Source organism: Zeus faber (assembly GCF_960531495.2).
Source record: "Zeus faber genome assembly, chromosome: 9".
In the NCBI taxonomy this organism is placed as follows: Eukaryota; Metazoa; Chordata; class Actinopteri; order Zeiformes; family Zeidae; genus Zeus; species Zeus faber.
In genome coordinates this window covers 24,576,963-24,599,136 of record NC_137197.1, presented here as the reverse complement: position 1 = coordinate 24,599,136, position 22,174 = coordinate 24,576,963, and the positions used below count along the sequence as shown (strand labels likewise).

The window sequence follows — 22,174 nt, the reverse complement described above, 5'->3', positions numbered from 1 at the left end:
ATTCTCTTTTTGAAGTAGCTATGATAAACTATGAAGTAATATTGTGTGATATTGTGTGATGATGGCCAAGGTGTCTGGAGAACATGAGATCACAAGTCAGTTGGCCTCAACGGGCCCTTGAACCATCGCACTCCGTCTTCCCGTACTGACATCACGGCTGACTGGCTGCTGACCGGCTGCTGACCGGCTGCTGACCGAGCCAGCGCCTCAGAAGTGGATGTAGGAGATCTGCACGTCCCCCTCGATCTCCAGCATGTCCACCTGCGTGAAGGGCTGCAGGCGGTGGAAGAAGTCGAACATGTGCTGCCCGTTCACAAACACCTTGAACCTCTGGTTGCCGCAGCGAATCGACATCTAGAACAGAGAGACAGGACGTGACTCGGTCCTTCGCAGAACGGGCGGAGAAGATTGAAACTGAGACGAAAACAGACGGGAAGGCCTCACGTCAAAGTACTGTCCCTCGGCGAAGGGGTTGAGGCCCAGCTCCCTCTCCTCCTGGCCCCAGCCGCCCCCCATCATGCTGTTCCGCACCACCACCCCCTCCCGGACCCTGGGGTTCATGTGGAAGGCGATGTCCCTGGACCCGCTCACCATGAAGTTGATACTTAACCTGCAAACCCAGAGACCCAGAGGCTGAATCAGTGCCATGAAGGTACATGCGTCCATACATCCATCCGCTTTCACTCATTCAGGGCTGCAAGAGGCTGAAGCCTTACCCAGTTTACTGCAGGTGTAAAATCATTTTGACAATATTCAAGAATTAAGATTTAAAAACATTACAAGGACACATTAGGAATTTAATTAACAATTAAATGTACAATTACACAGTTAAATTAACCCTAACCCCGTGAAATACATGTACTTTCCTACAATTTTGACATACCCTTATTAAAAAACGGATGGCAGGCTTTAACCGTTGGTTCTAATTCAAAGCTATTCATTCCTGTAAGGGTTAGGGTTAGGCTGATCGACCAAATGTCTCTGAGAAGTGAATAGACAACGCACAGTAGGGATCAAAACAAAAACACTTGCAAATGAACCCCTGGAGGTACCACTTCTGCCCTGGTGACACTATGTCTCTCCTGTAGCTCTTCGACCATCTGTGTCAATACTATCAGCTCAGTGATTACAATGATAAAGGTTCAATGTCTTTTCCTTGAGGGCAAAGGTTATATTCTAAACGATTAATATCAGCCCGTGGTTTAACAACGTGAAGGTAAATTAGTAAAGTTACCTTTAGACAGAGTGGTAGAGACACAACCAAAGAATAATAAATGATAATATCCCAGGCGGACACAAACACACACACACACACACAAACACGCACGCACACGCACACAGACACACACACACACACACACACACACACACACACACACACACACACACACACACACACACACACACACACACACACACACACACACACACACACACACCTATCTGCTCCAAAGGGCACCATTCCCCTGATGATGATGGTCCTCTTAGAAGACATCCCTCCTGGGATCATATTGGAGTAGGGGACAGGCTTCAAACAGCACAGGACAGAGTAAGTTATCACTAACCCTAAACATATCCAACATAAGCCTAACCAACCTAAGCTAACTTGAGCCTAACCTAACCCAACCTTACCTAATGTGACCTCATCTAACCTAACATTATGTAACCTTACCCAACATAACAAATGTACCCTAACGCTAATGTACCCACACGCTAACGTAACATAACTGAACCTAAGGCAACATTACCTAACTTTACCTACATAACCAAACTTAACATAACCTAACTTAACCTAACATGACATAACTTAACCTACAGTAATGTAATCTAACCTAACTTAACCTAACATAACCTAACTCAATTAATCTAACTTAACCTAACATAACCAAACTTAACATAACCTAACTTAACCTAACATGACATAACTTAACCTACAGTAATGTAATCTAACCTAACTTAACCTAACATAACCTAACTCAATTAATCTAACTTAACCTAACATAACCAAACTTAACATAACCTAACTTAACCTAACATGACATAACTTAACCTACAGTAACATAACCTAACCTAACCTAACCTAACATAACCTAACATAACATAACATAACCATAACCATAACCCTAACATAACATAACATAACATAACATAACATAACATAACATAACATAACATAACATAAGCCTAACATAACATAACATAACATAACATAACATAAGCCTAACATAACATAACATAAGCCTAACCCTAACCCTAACCCTAACCCTAACCCTAACCCTAACCCTAACCTAACCTCACGTAACCTAACTTAACCTAACATAACTCTAACCTAACTTAACCTAAAATAACCTTACTTAACCTAACTTAACAAAAAATAACCCTAACCCATAACCTAATTTAACCTAACCTAAACTAACCTAAACTAAGCTAACCCTAACCCCTAACCCTAACCCCAACCCTAACATAATCTAACTTATTTTATTTATTTATTTATTTATTTATTTATGTATGTATTATATTATTTATGTTTTTTTATGATTTTAATGTTATATTATTTATGATTATTTTTTTTTATAACATAATCTAACTTAACCTAACATAACCTCACGTAACTTAACCTACCTTAACCTAACATAACCCTAACCCTAACTTAGCCCAACTTAACAAAACATAACCCTAACCCTAACCTATCTTAACCTAACATAAATTTATCTAACCCTAACCTAACTTAACCTAACCTAAAATAACCTAACCTAACCTAACCTAACTTAACCTAACATAAATTTATCTAACCCTAACCTAACCTAACTTAACCTAACCTAAAATAACCTAACCTAACCTAACCTAACTTAACATAACCTGGACCATTTTGCAGACTCTTAACTTAGACAACATTTGTTTTTATTTATCTAAATAAAAGTTACGAGTAAAATAAAATATTTTATTTATAAAATAGTTGATTTCGTTTAAAACTTACAGGATTGTATACTGGCTGTCCCCCCATACCCTGAAATTAGAATCATAGAAAGAGAAGTAAGTCAACATCAAAAAGTACATCAACATGCTCTACTATTATGATATGGTTTCAGACAGTTACATGTTTTCCTCACCGGTAGGTTTTGCCCCGGGTAGGAACCCTGAGAGGAACCCAGCAAAATAAAACACAATTAGGTAATCCACTGACGTTTGTTTACACTGCCTTGGTTTCATTCATCTCAATTTAGCTTGGTTGTAATTATATAAATGATAGAATGTAAAGTATGCAAAACAACTGTGACGGAAAGGAAACAAAACAAGATTAGCACAAGAAAAAGTTAGTTCTGTGCCCAGCACGGAGGCATCGGGCAAATCAAACGAAACACCCGATAGCGTGAAAGAGGCATCGATTAATAAAACTTCCTGTACATACCCCCATCCCTCCCCCCATGCTGCCCGGGTATCCGCCCTGTTCGGGGAAAAAAAAGTCACAGGGAGTTTGGTAAGAAGATGGAGGAAATATTGACAAAAGATTAGATCAAATTTGAACGTGGAATGAAAATGAATGAAATGTAATAGCTGCATATATGACACCAGATTGGGGTTCAGTTTGTCCAAAGCCAACGTATGCGTTAAATAATGCACAACACGCTGAACACACTACACACTACACACACTACGTGCACACTAGGCTCTGGCAAGCGTGTCCCACAATGCATTGTGAGGGCACTTACTGTACTTACTCACATACTAAAGTCGCTCAACTATAGTGTCAACATGTAATATGCAGTATGCCATTTTGGATGCAGGGAAGCAGTCATACTGAACCTTACCCCCATGCCTCCTCCCATGCCGCCGCCCATACCGCCGCCCATGCCTCCGCCCATGCCCCCGCCCATGCCTCCGCCCATGCCTCCGCCCATGCCCCCCGGGTATCCTCCCTAGAAGTGACAACAGGGTCAGGGGTCAAAATGGCCACTGTTCATTTGTACGGTGAATCGAAGGACAATGCCATAAACAAGGGAACTAGATTCAGAAAGTCAGAGCTTACCCCCATGCCACCACCTGGATATCCTCCCTGATGGAGAAAGAGATTGATGTTCACAGATACATAACGATGGGTGCCTTAAAGGCGTAAGAATTTCATGAGATAATGTTGATGATTGAGTTCTCTCAAGTCGATGTACTTACTCCCATGCCGCCGCCCATGCCACCGCCCATGCCACCGCCCATGCCACCGCCCATGCCACCGCCCATGCCACCGCCCATGCCACCGCCCATGCCACCGCCCATGCCACCGCCCATGCCACCGCCCATGCCGCCCTAGAAGAAAACACAGAGCCTATCACAAAGGTACATAAATGTGCATAATGTGAGTCGGGTGTAGTTTTAAGAAAACCCAAAATGGGTCTCGCTATATTTCCTCTATTTACTTAAATTAGTTCTCATCACCCTCTCTCTCTCTCTCTCTCTCTCTCTCTCTCGCTCTCTCTCTTAATTGTCCTCTCGTCTTTAAAAAAAAAAAGCCCAAAGCACTGAGCGGAAATCACGGGTTGACCACAAAGCTTACCCCGATGACGTTGATGGTCTGGATGGACACATCCCCCGCGATCTGCATCGCACACACTCTTTCCACTGGGAGTCGGTGTGGGAAGGTGTAGAAATCTCTGCCATTGACTTTGATCTACGGCGATAAGACACAACGTTCTCTTATTGGAGAAACAGGCGCCTCAGAGTTGCGATGAGTATCGGTATCTCCATTCGAGCCAGAGTAAGCTCCGGTTCCTCTCACCTCGTATCCCTCAGAGCCCACCACAACGACCATCTCAAAGGCCTGTCCCTTGCTGAAGGGCATTTCGTGGGTTTTCTCCTGCGACTCCCAGGACCCGTTCTGGAAGGAGTTGAACACCACCTTGTCCCAGCCGTCAAACCGGGGGTTGACGTGGAGGGCGATGTCGCTGCCCTCAGACTCGCCACAAAGCATGTTGACGAAGAACCTGCGGCGAACAAGAGGAGCAAGAGGAGGTTCTGTGATGCGGCGCCACATTCTGACATACTGCGCCCGGCTCCGCCCGCTTTGGCTGAGGGACGATGAATCAAATATTCAATACTTTAGTCGAGTCGAGTCAAGTTAAGATGAGTAACAGTTCATTTTAAAAGCTCCACTTTTCTCCCCAGGACGGAAAGACCCACTGCCCCAGAAGGAACCAGATTCACAAAACAATCATATAAAATATCTTAAGTGTATTGACATTGTCTACTAATTAAAGAGAGGTGTGGCTTAGAGTTAGAGACAAATAGCGCAGGTTTCAATGGTCGACTTTAACATTGCACAATTCAAGGAATCTCACCGCGCCCGGACTGAGATTACACAGTGTGTACTCTTGGTGGTTAACACAGTGTCAACAGCCAAAGAATGTTTCTGGAACAATTAATCAGGGCCTGACAACTCAGTTCCCTATGAGAGGAATAATACACAGAGAACTAACACAGGAGGTCAGCATAAAGAGAGAGGTACATTTTTAATAAATATATATGCATATTTTTTATTCATACTGGGAATATTAAAAGTAGCACATGTAGTTTTAATACACTGTTACGTCTACTACCACTACAACGGCTACTACTACTTATAATGATAATAATAACAATAACAATAATAATAATAATATAATTAATAGATACAGCTGGAAATATTTTGCTTCACTGGTTTCATCTCCATTAATGGTGCAGGGTCGTTCAGGGTTGTTCCCTTCTGCTGCTGCTACAGACAACATGTCATCAAAGTGCTGCTCTCAACACTTCCCGTGAAATATCAACTGATGGAAACGTGTTCGTTAACATTCCATCTTGTTGTTTTTCAGTTAATGTTACATCAATATTTTCATCTTCTGAACTTAAATCTGCATTTTCAATATTACCAAGGCACGTGGATTCATTATTGTTGTTTGTGGTTTTTTTTGGATCATCTGGAACAATAACAAAAACGTCATTGTATTTTGTCAGTTAAGAATCTACAATTGTAAAATGCACTTTAATTGATGACTTGTCTATATTGTAATGCAGAAAACATTTATGGAACTTCATCCTTCATTTGGCATTAGAATTATTATGGAAGAACTTGTCAATACTGAACACTTTCTGTCTTCATTTAAATCTGCTACGTTTAGCTGCAGTAAACTGTTTATGCATGCTTTTTCAATTAGTTTTAGATTTCAAAATTCAGAGAATTTTCCCGGAACAATATCAAAAGGGGACAATAATAATAATAATAATAATAATAATAATAATAATAATAATAATAATAATAATAATAATACTTTTATTTATAGAGCACTTATACCACAATTTGTTATTTTGTAAAAGTAGTAGTAGAGTAATCATCAACCATATGATTTACTGTTTGGAGGAGTTTGTATTGTTCTGGCATTGCTTTACCCTGCATTCAGGATACCTACTCTTCCTTACTCGCTGAATCAAACAAAGCCAGTGATACATCAGCAAAGTTTGTTCTCTCACCTGGTGATATCCTCAGGAATGGATCCCTGGATGTAGATGGACATCCCATTCCTCAAGCCTCCATAGATGGGCCCTATGTAGGGAATCCTCTACACAACACAGAGGCGAAGTTTAGGAAAAATGTATTTATCTCTGTTTACTTTCAGAGAACAAAGGACACTTCTAAGTTACTGAACCATGAGTGCCTGAGTGTTTTTATTTTGGTTATCTACACCAACCTTGGCAGCCAGTTTGTACCTGATTTTAACTATATAATGCAAGTGATTCAGTTCAACATAGATTTGCACTCGCGCATCCAAGAAACGCCACTTAAACTACATCTTCAAGTATATCTTCGTTGTCTAGTGGCCACACTACAGTCGTTGTGCACAGTTAGACCGCCTGCAAAAAGCCTTTCCTCCCTGCCCCTCAGCCTGGCACGGACCGAGAGGTCATAGGTGATCTGCAAACCGGGTGTTGATCCGCAGCGTGTCCTCGACCAAGATACTGTACTATATTCTGTACTTGCACATTAGGAGTTCAGGAGAACTTCACGAAGAGTTTCCCTAAGAATCTTTTACCTAAACCTGGCTTTTCGATGATTTAATTGTTTCTATCTAACCTAAGGGATCGCGTCGAGCCGCAATAAAATACTTATAGTAATACTTAAAATACTTACTGGGCTGTAGATGGGCTGGTAGCCTGGCGGAGCAACAAACGTCATGATAACGGGTGTAGAGACAGAGGTGCACGCTAAACCCGGTGTTTTATAGGTGCACGGAGGGAGGGGCGCAGCGAGGGTACGATGCTGGATGCACATTAGAGTGTTTGCTTTGGTCGCTGAGGCACCACCACGTATTTACCTTCACTTTAATGAAGAGGAGTGGCCCTTTGCAACAAAAGAGAAGTCATTTTCTGCGAGTCTGTGTTGACCCCAGGTGAATAAGAACACAGTTTGGTGGGGTTTTTTATCTACACTTGCACAATTTAAAAAAAAATTTATATTGCGTTTTGTTTTGAGTTGAAACTGAGAATTCACCCGCATCCTTATCCGGAAATTTGCAGCATACCAACATCCTCACACCTGGCACCTCGTGTAATATGAATTCATATAGGAACGTCCAAGCCCTACGCAATATTTGAATGTATGTTTATCTGACCCTCCTCTGATCAGAATATCTCATCAACTATTGCTACGGCCCACAATGGAAATAACCGGCTTTTCCGCCATTACTACTGTTGTGTTATTACCAATTTGCTATTACCACTTTTACCAATCTAGTTCACTGACTGAGGAAAATTGATCAGGATGAAGCGCCGCGTCAACAATGCATCAACATACAGAGTATCACAGCGACTCTGACAACAGGCGCTACACTTCGCTTCGTGCTTTTTTTTTGGGGGGGGGGGGGTCTGTGTTTAACAAAATCAACATGATTAGAATGTGAAGGAGCTGTTTGACTCATAATTAACGAGTCATTGTTATTCCTGAATTTAGCTGCGAATGAATAGGTGACAGCAGTATCAGAGCAACTTATCTGGCGCCTGCGTTTTATATCCTTCTCGGACTTATCACTGGTGCCTCACCGCAGCCTTTCATCGTTTTACAGACCATAACCATTTACTTCATAGTGCCCCCTCAACCAGTGTTCTTTGATTTAAGTATTTGCAGGTGTGTGTGTGTGTGTGTGTGTGTGTGTGTGTGTGTGTGTGTGTGTGTGTGTGTGTGGGTGTGCGTGTGCGTGTGTGTGTGTGTGTGTGCGCGGGCCGCGCGTGTGTGGGGGAGAGAGAGAATTACGAAAAAATCTGGGCGAGTCTGCGTTACATAAGTAAACAGAGCAGCTTCAGGCTGATGTGAAACTCTTATCGAGCAGCCAGAGTCATTGTACATCAGTGTGTATGCAGAATGCAAAGACAGCCGATTGCACGCGCAAACAGACACCGCAACATCTATAAAACTAATATGTATGCACACGATTTGAAAGAGGGCGGGGGCCGCGATGGTGATTCACGAGGGTTTTCCACGTTTGACGCCCTGCAATGTCGTTTCAGTGTTTAACTAAGGTTGAGATTTAACATCATGAGACCGTAACACATGACCTGTAAGTTAGTTTTTGTCCATTTTATCGGTCTGAAACAATGTGGTTGATCAAGCTCTAACTTCAACGTCAGCTTCTTCATAAGTTGTAAGATGTGACGTTTAAATGATTTCATCCAAAATGAAGCCCAGCTATAGGATGACAGCATTTCTATTGCCCTGCCAAGCAAGCTGCAAGTTTGTGGTAACGAGGAGCTACAGTATGAGTTGGAAAATATAGAAGATTTTGGAAACCAGCATGCATTTTCTTTGTGATCATCGAGCGCTCCTTTCAGATGAATAACATTTTGTTGTTATGTCACAAATATTTTATTTAGGTTTGACATTCTGCTGGAGATGGGATGGTGCAATAAATGATAGTGTCATCGGCATATAAATCCTTCTCAGCATTTAAAACATTACAGATTTATTATGGTGAACAACAAAGGACCAACAATTGAGCCCTGACGAACCCCAGTTTTAAAAGTAACCATCGCCCACAGACAACCATCTGAATGTACACCTAGTGGACCCTGTAGCTTTTAAAGAATTACTGAACGAGCCCACTGCCTCGCCATACAGGCAAAGGCTGGTCCAAGGGTCCAATAAGTGGATTTGATCAACTGTGTCAAAAGCTCTGGATAAATCAGTAGGTTTGGGATTATTTTTACGCGTGAGTTTGTGCTGTGCTATCTGTTAGTCCGTAACGTACAACTAAATTATTTGTGTTGTTCTCTGGTCTCCCTTGGTAACAAGATTCTCGTCTCAATGAGACAACCTGATCAAATAAAGATACAGTGGTACCTCGACTTACGACTGCATCTACTTACGACTAATCCAACATACGAGTAGCGATAGTCGCGAAAATTTGTATCGACTTGCGACCGACTGCTCCAAGATACGACCGTGGAAATTTGCAGTTGGCGCGTCGGCGGCCAGTCAGCAGTCAGTCAGCGGCCAGTCAGCAGCCAGTCAGCGGCCAGTCAGCAGTCAGTCAACGAGTGACCTACATGGTGTGTGCACGTAGTTTGTGGCTTATCAATATATTTTTTTATATTTACTGTGTTTGTGCTGTGCATTTTGTTTATTTTCACCCTTCATGATTTCATGATTTATATGGGCGCTTAATTTCATTAATGTCATTTATAAAAATTATAATAATTTGTAATTGCTTCGACGTACGACTGTTTTAACATACGACCGTTCTTATAGAACGAATTACAGTCGTAAGTCGAGGTACCACTGTACAAACATTTGAATGTGTGTATCATGCGAGAATAGTTGACTCTACATAGAAGTAATTTGGGAATAAGCACCTGAAGTGAAGGTCCAAACAAATGGTTGGTGTGATTGGAGGGACACACTCAAGTGCAAGAAAAATCAGGAGAAGCCATCCGGTTCATCTTAAAATACTCTGTTTATTCAGTTTGGAAACACAGGGTGCAGTCAGAGGACGCCCAGTCAGGTGTAAATAGGTCATCTCCATTCAGCTCCACCACGTCTTTTAATCCTTAATGAATGCACACAAGTACATACGCAATTCCTGGCTCATCAAAGGACAAATACTACTCTCTCTCTCTCTCTCTCTCTCTCTCTCTCTCTTATGACATAGTGAGTACTAATTAAAATTAAAACTCAAAACGGGAGAGAAAGTGTGCAAGTATGCAGGTGTGCAAGGGATCTGTTTTTTCCAAAGTCGCATAGTGAGGCAGAGCTGTCTTGAAATTTGACGCGTCACACAAGAAACTAAAAATCATATGCGCTTTTCCTAAAAATAGCTATCGTAAAAACATCGCTATTAAAAGCACGAAAGCTAACCTGCTGTTCAGACTGCAAACCAGGCACGTACTTCAGCTTCAGACCACTTTGTCTTCACCCTCCCACATTCCAAAACGACGACACGTTAAGTGTTCGCCTCTGTCGGTTCAGTTCTTCAAAGAATTAAAGAAAAAAATATATATAATATGTATGATTTATGTAAAATATCTTGTCTCTTTTTCAGAAGGCCTCTCAGCAGCCTCGCGGTGAGTCAGTCAAACACGTGACGCTCAGGTCAAAGTGTGAATACATTCAATGGTTCTGTCGACGCACCGGCCCGAGAACCGAGCCGCGCATCGGGGGTCATAAAACAACCTGATCTGTCGACCCGTGAATAAATAAACAATAAACAAGAAACGCGCGTCTCCGTCGTCTCCGCCTCCAGCCTGCGCGGAGACGAGAAGCAGCAAGGGGCCGCGGACATCACAAAAACTAATAATAAGACTTACGAGTGCAGCTGCCATCACACCGGTACATATCGTGTGGTGCTGGATGCTCTGCAGCTGTCAGTCATTCAGGAGCGGTCGTTTTATCTGATAAAGTGTCGCAAATGAAGCCGCAGACAATAAGAGAGGAGGAGACGGTGGGAGCGAGGGCCTCGGCGTGCGCCTCTTGCGCGCGGTTTTTCGGTGAGGTTCGTCAAGTTTTTGGTGTCAGAAGTGGGGGGGGGGTGGGGGAAATGATACAAAAAAATATATAAATAAAAATCCACCCTTACCAATCCGCACGAATAAAAAGTGTCGACGTTAAAAACCCAAAACGACCTCGCCGCCTTGGACCAAAGCGCGAAGCCGCTCGAGGCACTCTAACGTGGTGGACGTCGATGGCGACCGACATAGGCAGCTGCATGTGCGGGGGTTCAGGTGCAATTTAATACTCAAGGCAATCTATATATTTTATACAGGAAAAAAGGCCATGTAGTGTATTTACAGCAAGATAGAAAAAAGAGCCGATTCCTTTCTGCCTCTGTGTCGAGATGAGAAAAGCCCAAAAGCTTCCCTCAAGTTATTCAGAGTTTGATCCTGTTGTTACGGTAGTGCAGTTGAAGTGTGCATAGCTTCAAGTGAAGGGAGGGAGTTACTAAAGAGAGACGAACCAACCAGTCTCTCCAAACAAAATCAAGATGGAATTAGCCCAACCTCCCTCCCTCCGTTCATATTTTTTAAACCTCTCCCCTCGTCTCTCTTCCACCTGCGGACGCACTCGGTGGGAGGCGACGGGGCGCCTTATCCGAGCTGATCCTCGTATTGCTTCCGGAAGCAGTCGCCAGCGGGGAAGAAGTCCCAGCATCGCTCCTGGTACATCTTCCACACGTACGACTCCTGGAGGACGATTTCAAATTCCAAAATTCAACCAATGCCCAATGAATTTGGACAATGGTTGGTTAAATCAACGTACATCGGTTACAAATTGTCATTTGTTATCAGCATGGACCCTTTGCACTGTATGTCTAACGTGACTAACGTGAGGAATAAAAACAGCATTCTTTCCCAAAAGTTCTAGACAAATTTGTCTAAATGACTACTAATAAAAGTAATAATAATAATAATAAATATATAATAATAATAATAATAATGATAATAATAATAGTAATAATAATAATAATAATAATAATAATAATAAAAGTATAAAATAAAGAAATTCAATTCAATTAAATCAAACTAAAGTAAGGGAAAAGTCCCTGGCTTCACTTCTCTGGCATTGATTTAGCTGCTGGGATTGTGTTTTTTAAATTTTGTTTTGATTAATCGTTTGTGTACTTTGTGTTGCTTGGTTACCAACCTGCCCAGTGTGCTCCGTTTCATCCTTATTAATCAGATACATCAAGAAGAACCTGAACAGAGGGAGAGAAATACGGTCATTTAAACGACATAATACACGCACATACCAGTTGAAAAACAAAGACACACACACACGCACACACACACACACACACACACACACACACACACACACGTTAAGAACGAGAAGGAGCCGTGAAAGTGATTCGTGGGCGTTTCCCAGACTGTTCAGGGTTTCTCAAAGCAGATTCTGGGGATCCCAGCCCCGGTTTCACAGAAAATCCCCCCGACACTCGGCGGGTCCTGGTTGAGGGAGGCGAGGCTTCTAACGTGACCCTCGCAGAGGTGTGCGGCAGGGTCTCTCCGGTCCGTTCCACTTCTACTCACATGTAGTTGGCCAAGTTGTGCTCCTCTAAGGTGTGCGTCTCGAAGCCGTGCGGAGTCGTGTCGAAGTAGTCGCTGCCGATTCCACAGATGAAGCACTTTGTCTGCGGAGTGACAGAGAGCGAGGGAGGGAGAGGGAGGGAGAGCGGTCACCAAATGAACCTGTATTCTCACGGAACGACGGCGTCCATTCTATTTTTCTTTTTCTTTTTTTTCCCACCTAACCCTCCCTGCTCTTACCTCCATGTCCTCCCTGACCTGCTCCTGCTGGTCCCTCAGCTCTCCGAAGGCGTCGATGATCAGACCTGTCGAACACGTCGAGGCCAAAGAGGTTCTATCAGTACTTCGCTTCACAAGATGCATGGATGTGGTGGACGGGTGTTACGGCATGGCCCCCGTAGGCCCCCGTACCTTGAATGATGGCCAGCAGGATGACGATGACAAAGAAGAAGAAGGTGATGTCGAAGACCACTCGGTAGAGCTCGTAGTCGTCTCCGGCTGGGTCCTCGATCTCATCTCCAATGCCGCCGCCAGCGCGCACGCCCACATACATGTGGAACAGGTAACACTAGGGGGCAGCATAGAGCAGGAGGCAGGGACACTATCGTTAGTTATTATTAGCTTATTTTTTCATGATATGAAAATAAATAACATGTATTATTATTATATCGCTTTGCTGCAAAAGAAAATTCTGTCATAAGCCTGTATGTACATATTGTATAAAAAAAATATTATTTGCAGTCTGTCAGCCCAAATGTCAGTAGCAGGGGACGACTATATATATCCAATAATCTGCCAATAATCTATTGATCTCTCTGTCGATCCACCTATCTATTTACGGGAGCGACGTTCATTTCCTATTTCTCGTAGACCCTCCCCCCACTCACCGTCATCATGTCATCACACTTCATGTCGGGCTCGTCCTCATCCTCGCTCATGTTGTAGAACTTGCGGAAGAAGTTGAAGGCCACGACGGTGTAGAGATACACCACCACCGCCAGCAGGCCCACCGTCATCATCAGCTGGCGGGCAAAAGGGGTTCATTCGGACAAGTTTAAGGAAGGTTTTTCTTTTAAGGAACTGATCACGCTTTCAGCTCCGTAAGTTCAAAGTTTTGGTGAATATTCTGATATTTCGTTTGATGTTTCCATTTTGAATGGTCTCACCCTCAGACCCGCCGTAGATGATTTACTTTGAAATATGATTTTTACGTGCTCGGACGCACTCTACCAACGATGCTGTGCAGTGGTAACGTCAAGCTCCCAAATCCACGTTGTTGGTATGAAAATTTTCACCTGTTTGCCGTTGTGGGTGACGGAGGACAGGATGGTGCGCAGGGTTTTCACTCCCATGGCGATGTCCAGGAGGTGTGCGGCGTAGAAGAAGTTGTTGTAGTGTCCGAGCAGCGAGGTCAGCGTGTACCACACCAGGTACAGGAAGGTCTGCGGGGGGAGACAAACGGCGGCGTTAAAGAGACGCTGCCGGGCCACCTCGGCGGCCAAATCCCTCCACTCACGTTGTCGGTGAAGACGACGCCGAACTTCCAGATCTGGTACTTGATGTCGAAGGACGTAACCCTGCGGAGAGCAGGGGGGGGGGGGTCACGGTTCAAAAACTGTGTTGTTTTTTTGGGGGGGGTCACGCCATCGCCCGCTCCGAAATGTGCCAGTGAACGTACCAGCTGAACATGGAGCTGTCGGGCTCGGGTTTCTTTTCGTGGGTCATGGCGCTGACGTCCAGCGATGCCAGGTCCATGCCCAGCAGCTCGGCGATCCTCTCTCTGCCGTAGATGTCTCCGTACTTATCCAGGACCTGGGGACCAACGCCGGACGTCACGCACGGATGTCACGCGACCGTCCCCCCCGCGGGAACCCGTAAAGAACATGCGGGAGCTCGGCGCCACCGGAGCCATTTACCTTTCGTTTCACAAACTTGTCCCAGTAGTTGTTGGGGAACGACCTGCGGAAGTGAAAGCATCGTCAAATTTGATTGTGTTTGATGTCGTTTTCTGTATCTAACCAAATCGCGAAGGAGTGCTGGTGTGAATCGGGGCCGGTCTTTCAGTGGGGTGCGGGGACGTTGAAGAAAGTTTAAAATCTCGCACCTCTTCAACGATAATACAAGGGGAAGAGAATTTTGAGTGTCCAACTATTATCCACCTTGTGATCCAGAGATGAATCGCTATTTATTGAGGTTGAGTGTGGAAGATTTTTGACGACCCCATCGCTAATTAATCACAGAAGGTATTTCCAAAAGCTGCGATCAGAGGCAACCCCTCCCTATGCGTGAACCAGGGATGAGTCCCTGCCTATTCATCTGTCTAGAGCTCTTATTCCATCATAAAAATGTACAATCAAATAATTAATAATCAATAAAAAGTACATCGTTGAGACACTAAGTTGTTCTTTTCTTACAGGTGGATTGAAATGCAACTGTTGCACTCCAAGCATCAACACAACAACCGAGCTCATTTTGAAAAACGGTTTGTTTTTTGGAAACCCGTTTTAAGAGTTCAACCCGGCGGGTTGACTGCCCGGTCTACACTCTTATGGAACAAGGCCTTGTTTCATCCTCCATCTAGACGGCGATGAGGCGGCGCTCCTACGGGGTGTTGAGCACCAGTCTGTCCCATTGGCCTTTGATGTCGTCGTCCTCCGGCTGCTCCGTGACGTAGAGGCCGTCAAACTCCAGCTTCCTCGCCAGCTCCTTCTCCCTCTTGAAGATGACCAGAGGCACCTGAGGCAGCGACCAGCGCACGGCACGTGAAGATACATGAAAAAAAATAAAAATAATAATCATAAAACACCAGAGTGAGACCCCTAATGCCAAGCGGACATCCAGAAGAGGAGCGCCAGGAGCGCCGCACCTTGAGGCAGTTGTAGCCGATGATGCAGAGGAAGGCGATGACGGTGTGGAAGATGGAGAGGAAGGACAGGGCGGGCTGCATGTAGCCCGTGCTCTCCTCCAGGAAGAAGTAGACCGGGCCCTCGTCATCCTCGTCCTCCCCTCCCTCCTCCAGCCCCGACCCCTCCTCCTCTCCGGCGCCCGAGCCGTCGAAGAGGCCGGAGCCCTCGAACATAGCGGAGCCCTCGAACTCCTCCTCGCCGAGAGGACTGTCCGAGACCTGGGGGACCCGGTGGGAGAGGACGGCGAGACTGAGATAGGGGCCGGTGTGTGGCTACTCACGCACTTTAGACGAGCGCAACAAATGGAGCGGTGCCGTGAGGTAAAAGCCCGCTTGTTGAGTCCAGACCTTGTAGAAGAGCAGGATGAAGTTGAGAGCGAAGGCGATGAACAGGGCCAGGAAACGCAGGTTGTAGAAGTTACGAGACAGGTAGTTCTGGCGAGGATAAAAAAAACAATTAATAATCCCAAATAAATAGGCAGAACAACATAAAGAAAAAGTGTATTTCTGACGGACAACTATTGGAATTAATTTTAAATTATCTTTATTTATTTAGCTTTGTCTTAGTTTGGGCGTCTGGGCTCTACTGTTCATAACATACAGTCGGCATACTTATATGAATTAAATAATTAATATTGGAGTTATGAGTTTGAATCCCCACACTGTAGAGAAGGGTAGAGCCCAACAGGTGGAGGCAGGGAAGATGGAGGCAGCGCAGCAACGCAGCAAAGCGGGTAGGGCAAGAGGCTGGTTTAAACGGCCCGGCCCACAAGGGCGTGGCAGCGTGTGGCGCAGTCGAGTTGTCCGACAGAACTGCTCCGCAAGCTGCGCCTCATTAACCTGTTTGAGTCCATTTACTCCAGATTCGCTCTGTTTGTTGTTCGCTGTGGATATACCCTCGGTACAGCGTATGTACACCGCCCGGTTGTAGTCACTTAAACTTGTTTTGCTGCTATTTATCTGAACTGCTGAGAATTGGTATGAAGAGGAAGAATTTCAGCACAAACATAAAACTTGTTGTGTTATGCATTGATAAACAAAACTTTGAAACTTGAAACATATATTTACTTTATATGTAATACCATGTACAGAATACCACCGTTTTCCTATTCTTTTTAGATAAATGGAGTTAGCCTCCCTAAGAAAATAACATAATAACTGAAAGAACTTACCATGAATTTGATCCTCTGGATCTCCAGCTCATTCCACAGCTCAAAGCCACCCTCGACATGCTTCTTTTCCTTCTTGGCCTTTGTCTTCACCTCTTGTTCGACTGGCCCAGTCCCCTCCTCCGTCACCTCGGGTTCAGGCGCCACCTTCTCCTCCTTCTCTCTATTCTCCATACTGCATTTGAACAAAAGTCAGTTTTGAGCACACGGAGATGATAAGGAAGAAAACATTTATTGAAGAAGATGAAGGCGAACATGTAGGAGACGGTGACGGAGAAGATGAAGCAGAAGAAGCCAAAGGCAAAAACCAAGAAGATGATGAAGAAGCAGACGGAGACAAAGAAAGCAGAAGAAGAAGGTTAAATGCACCCTTATAGGCTCCAACGGAGGCTTTTTACTTACTCCGCTTTCTCGGTCTCTTGAGAAACCAACTCCTCAGGCGCTGCTTCGCCCTCTTCTTCCTGACCTGCTGCAGCTGCCAACTGTGTGAACATGTTATTAAGGAGCGGTTAAATGACCACGTTGCAAAGACAGTAAAATAATTTTCCATTTACGTTTTTATATGCTCAGAATTTGTCATCCGCATTGAACACATTCTAACTATTCGAAGAAGAGGGCAGCCATAGTCTGGCGTCCAGGGATCGCCACAAGTTCTAGGGTCAAAGCCGTTTTCTGGGCAACCTGGGCGAGCACCCAGGTAAACACGCAAGCAGTGAAGGGGCCTGGACAATACGGGCGACCGCACCCACCAGCTTCCTCTTCAGCAGCGGAGTCCCTTCCGGAGTCGGGGGTTCCTCCGCGGTCGTCTCGCCAAAGTCCCCAAGACCTCCAGGCGTGTCGAAACCAGGCAAGCGTCCTCCTTCCCTCTCCTCGCCATCCTCCTCCTCCTCCTCTCCCCCTCCGGCGTCCATGTGGTCCGTCCCTCCGTCAGCGTCCTGCACCTCTCTGGCCCCAGGCTCGGGTGGCAGGTCCCCGTGAACCTCGTCCTGCGTAGGATCGGGCATACTGGCAAGGATTTCGGTCACGGTCATCTTCTTGGCCCCTTCCACCAGACCTCCACCGAACAGGGCCTTCCAAATAAGTGTGAAGAAGCCCTTACACACGCTGTAGACAAAATGCAGGATGCCAATCAGGACCGTGTAGATGAAAGTCGCCAGTCCGACCACCATCTCCTTCACAGTCATCTTCCTCAGCTTGCGATAGCGGCGCCTCAAGTTACGGAAGGTGAACATGTTGAAGAGGTCGACAACGCTCTTCAGAAAGTCGGCGAAGGCCGAGCTGGACTCTGGCGGCTTCTCCTCTCCGTTGCCCTCATCGCCTTCCGCAGCCTCTACTTTGTCTCCTCCTCCGCTCTCCTCCTCCTCCTCCTCGTCCTCCTCCTCTCCGCCCTCCCCCTCTGGCTCAGAGATCGAGGCGGCGATGTTCATCTCAAATATGGTGTCCTCGCAGAAGTTGACAAAGAGCTCCATCTTCTCGCTCTCGCCGCCCTCGTTGACCACATCAAAGATGAACTGCCGCTTGGACTCCCTGACTTGAGGCATCTCCCACTGGTTGCGGTTCGCCTCGCTGATCTCAAAGTAAATGCGCTCGATTTTTCTGCTGGCGCCCATGATCTCGATCCGACCCAGGAAAGGCCGGAAGTAGTTTAGAACGCTGTCGGCCTGCTCCAGGAAGTTCTGAAGTCGGGTGTCGTGGGGAACGTGCTCCGACAGGTTGGTCAGCAGGACGGCGATGTTGAAGCCGATGTCCTTGGCCGGCTCCTGGAAACGGTCGGCAAACTCCTCGAAGTTGATCATCTCGTTCTCGTCGGCCTCCGAGCAGGACAGGAGGAACTGGATCTCGGAGGGAGAGTACTGCTTCTGGCTGTCCATGGCCTTGGAGAAGTCCTTTTTGGAAATCAGCCCGCGGGGGTCGGTCACGTAGTCACGGAAGGCGTCAGAAGCCACGATGTCCTTCAGCTTGAGGAACATGTCAAAGAATTTGAGGATCATCTCCACGTTGCTGGATGACTCCACCAGCATGTCCACCATCTGTCTGGCGATGGTCCCGTTGACGATGTTCCCTGGGGGCACAAAGGGACGGGAGAAGGTGAGGGCATGGCTCTCCACCCTTCAGGGAAGTGTTAAGCTTGGAATGAGTTGTCGACGTTACCCTCAAGTAGAGACAACAGCATCACAACCATGTCCTTCTGTAGATCTAACAGCTCCTTCAGAAGCCCAATTTGACTGGAGTCCTGCCACACGCGTACGCACGCACACGCCCACGCACGCACACACACACACACACACACACACACACGCACACACACACACACACACACACACACAGCGGGTAAATTAAAATTTGATATGGAAAGGCATAAAATAATAATAAATCCAATCATAATTTCGGGTGAAGAAGTAATGTGCTTTCTTTGTAGGAGACTTCTGCTGTGAAAATTAATTTGATAACTAAATACATAATGAAGGGGGGGGAACATATGAGACACTCTACCTCAGAGTGTGTTCTACTCCAGAAATGATCCTTGGTTTGCATTTTCAAATAATAAATTATTTTGTTTTCAACAATCCATCACAAACAACCTTAGATAAAGTAGTCACTAAACGTGATTGGGCAGTGAGACAGACACTGGGAAGGCACAGTGAAGCGAGTATGATGGGGCAGAAGCTTTCACCGTCTGCTCGGAAGTGGGCTGCAGCTCCAGAGCACTGTGTTCATGTACTTGCATAGCACTCACTCACAGCACTTTTAAAGACCTGCGCCAATGAATGAGCAGAGCAGGAACTAACTTTAAGGTTTTTTTTTTAGCGTGTTCATAGAATCGGTAGGGAGGGATCTAAAGCGGGAATCAGCCCATGAAAGACAAGCCTCAACTGCCAATCAAAGCACCGTGATGGTTTGAAATACATATATAGTATATTTATGATTAATAACAACGTAATGACTGATCACTCTAACTCAAGGAATTGATGACAAGCAGGCAGTGAAGAGGCTCCAGCAGGATATACAACTGTTGAGAGGTATTCAAATATATGAAGCTATCAGAAAGTGAACAATTACAGGACCGATGAAGCCACCGTTATCGCAGGAAAACACATTGATACAGTAGATATCAATTGAATTATGAGATACAATAGCGGGAAATAATATATATTTTCCGCGCATTGGACACACGAATAACCCTATAATTGTCCCTTTGCATTGGTTTCTTAGCCTTAAGATGAGGTTGGCACTTCGGAAATGCAGCTTTACTGAGCACCTTTTCTAAGGCGTTTTGATGTTTCTCCTCTGCAGGCTCTGCTACACCTGTGCTCATAATGTGCCCTGAGGAATCTGATCACACAAAACTGCATTATCTGACAGGGGTGCACAAAGGTCGCGTGCAGATCCGAAACTTTAGAGGCCTCAAATGGTGTTCTGATTTATGCATTCGGATAACAGAGCCTGCATTGGAAGGACAAGTGCAACCAAGGCCCGAGGAGGATAGTCTTTGGTTGATATGCACAGTAAAACATTATTAGCTGCAGGGGTGTAATAAGTGAGGATGACGCGGGCCTGAAGCCGGGCGGTGAGGAATGAAGGGAACAGCGTGAGGAGTTAAATAGAGAAGCGCAGGCAGTGGCAGTGGCACTGGCGGAGGGACACAGATTCTTACGCCATTCCGTTGTCCGGCGTCAGGGTGCATCTGACAGGGTTGCACACGAGAAATAAAAATGTCATCAAACAACATTTTTACTCCATTTTTGTATTTTCCCCTAAATAAACGTTTCCCCTTGGAAAAACCCTCGCAAAGGTTTCAAATGAACATACACTTCTAGTTCTGTGTCCCTGAGACGTATAGCGACAAAACCGTCCCTTCACAGTTTTAGTGTCGTTTAGATTTCCTGCCAGTCCTGGTCCTTTCTTTTCTCTGATGAATCCAGTATTGGTTGATAAGCACACATCTGCGTTAATATATCATTATATTGTATAGCATACTAAATTAAAAAAAACACATGTTTTGAGCAGATGAGTTTATGAAATAGTTTCATATGATTGAGATCTGATGGATTAGAACACTAAACAAATCTATTTTGTAATATCTATCTTCTATCTACTTTATAGAAATACTTTATAGATACGGTGCAGTAATTATTGCTACTATCCTAAATGTAAAGATGTAGTACTGTATATTCAGTAACTAGAATACAAAAATGCATTCTAAACAGAAGCACAGCGTAAAGCAACCAAATCACACGGCATCGTGTTAGATTCAGGCATTAGAGTTCCACATTTGACACGTTTGAGTTTGGTGTTATTATTATTGTTATTATAATAATAATTATTATTTTTATTATTATTATTATTATCAAACAGCTAAGAGCCACAGACTGCGGACACACATCAACACTCACGGATCATTATTAAAGCAGTCACACTGAAAAGCACTGGTCAGTGACAGAAACAGATATTTTAGTGAGGTGAGGTTAATTGATTAGGCCTCGTTCAGAAGGATAAAAGAGGAGAAAGTGAATTATCACTATGGTAAAGTGGAAAACTAAGAGAGGAAACACATCAGATTGTTTCTGCCATCTGAAGTTAAATCTACATTGATAAGTGGGAACAATAGGTCCGAGTTGCGGAATAGCAATTTAGGAAAAGGGAAATTAGGAACCTTATTCATGCCAGTCTGCTTGTTTCAGATTGTTATTCAACTTTGTAAATTAATAAACAAATATAAACTGGTATTGCCCTCACAAAATAAAAATAAAAAATCACATTTAACCAAATGAGGAAAACAAACTGCATTATACAATACAATAACATTGAATTTAGGGGGTTAAATTAGGTGTTTTTAACAGTGTGCCAGTTATCAAATTGTATGTTATCAATGTACAATTTGTTCAAAAAAACATATTTTCACATGTTTCAACGTTTGGTTAAATGTGACATTTGTAATACATTCATCCTCTCTTCTAAAGGCTTCATTCTCATTAATACCTGAATTTAAAGTAAATCGGGTATAATTCATTTTAATCTGATCTAAACTTGAAAATGTTCAGCTCAGAGAGGCAGAAACAAACTGACAAAGAGGAGAGGACGCAGGGAATGTAGGAAGAGAAAAAAAAAGATTTCATTAATTTAAAGAATAAACAAATATATACATACTTTACTCTGCAGGAACCGTGAGAAAAACAGTTCACACAATTAGTTTACTCAAAATGGACAGGTATTAAATATGTAGGATCGTACGATATAAAGAAAAATATGCCTCATGGACATAAAATCTGATAGACATTGTTGCTGCCGGTGGAGAAAGTGATGTGAAGTGCACCCAACGCAGGTATGAGTGTTTACCTGGGCGAGCTTCATCATCATGTGAGCGAAGACGTGCAGGAAGCCAACCACGGCGTCCCAGAGCCTGCTGTGGGCCAGGGACTGCTGGTTCCCAGTGCAGGGCCCCTGGTAGAGAGATCCAGAGAGAGGGAGAGAAAGAGAGAGAGAGAGAGAGAGAGAGAGAGAGAGAGAGAGAGACGTCAGCATGTCCCCAAACCTGAGAAACTGAATGAGAACAAACGCTTGCGTA

At 44.5% G+C, this 22,174-nt stretch overlaps 2 protein-coding genes across 2 annotated transcripts in view; both read right to left on the bottom strand.

Moving 5' to 3' along the window:
• Positions 1 to 3: 3 nt before the first annotated feature.
• LOC307234976 (galectin-4-like) lies at positions 4 to 7,198 on the bottom strand (the record flags this gene model as incomplete). Its single annotated transcript, XM_080006890.1, has 10 exons — positions 4 to 354; positions 445 to 610; positions 1,440 to 1,560; positions 3,842 to 3,917; positions 4,028 to 4,054; positions 4,168 to 4,299; positions 4,547 to 4,660; positions 4,769 to 4,973; positions 6,496 to 6,584; positions 7,154 to 7,198. 10 exons carry the CDS (start codon positions 7,196 to 7,198, stop codon positions 208 to 210), a joined length of 1,122 nt encoding a protein of 373 aa, XP_079863016.1. The 3' UTR covers positions 4 to 207.
• Positions 7,199 to 9,959: 2,761 nt separating this feature from the next.
• Positions 9,960 to 22,174, bottom strand: part of ryr1b (ryanodine receptor 1b (skeletal)) — a 90,774-nt gene continuing 78,559 nt past the window's right edge. The window contains exons 87-104 of the mRNA XM_080006723.1: positions 21,946 to 22,050; positions 18,760 to 18,841; positions 17,358 to 18,670; positions 17,011 to 17,090; positions 16,612 to 16,783; positions 15,788 to 15,874; positions 15,401 to 15,658; positions 15,140 to 15,270; positions 14,451 to 14,493; positions 14,213 to 14,346; positions 14,051 to 14,111; positions 13,830 to 13,976; positions 13,422 to 13,556; positions 12,946 to 13,102; positions 12,775 to 12,839; positions 12,538 to 12,638; positions 12,152 to 12,203; positions 9,960 to 11,691 (exon numbers count right to left, since the gene is read on the bottom strand). Of these exons, the coding sequence (XP_079862849.1) occupies positions 11,596 to 11,691; positions 12,152 to 12,203; positions 12,538 to 12,638; positions 12,775 to 12,839; positions 12,946 to 13,102; positions 13,422 to 13,556; positions 13,830 to 13,976; positions 14,051 to 14,111; positions 14,213 to 14,346; positions 14,451 to 14,493; positions 15,140 to 15,270; positions 15,401 to 15,658; positions 15,788 to 15,874; positions 16,612 to 16,783; positions 17,011 to 17,090; positions 17,358 to 18,670; positions 18,760 to 18,841; positions 21,946 to 22,050 (3,219 nt within the window). The 3' untranslated portion in view covers positions 9,960 to 11,595. The remainder of the gene's footprint in view (positions 11,692 to 12,151; positions 12,204 to 12,537; positions 12,639 to 12,774; positions 12,840 to 12,945; positions 13,103 to 13,421; positions 13,557 to 13,829; positions 13,977 to 14,050; positions 14,112 to 14,212; positions 14,347 to 14,450; positions 14,494 to 15,139; positions 15,271 to 15,400; positions 15,659 to 15,787; positions 15,875 to 16,611; positions 16,784 to 17,010; positions 17,091 to 17,357; positions 18,671 to 18,759; positions 18,842 to 21,945; positions 22,051 to 22,174) is intronic.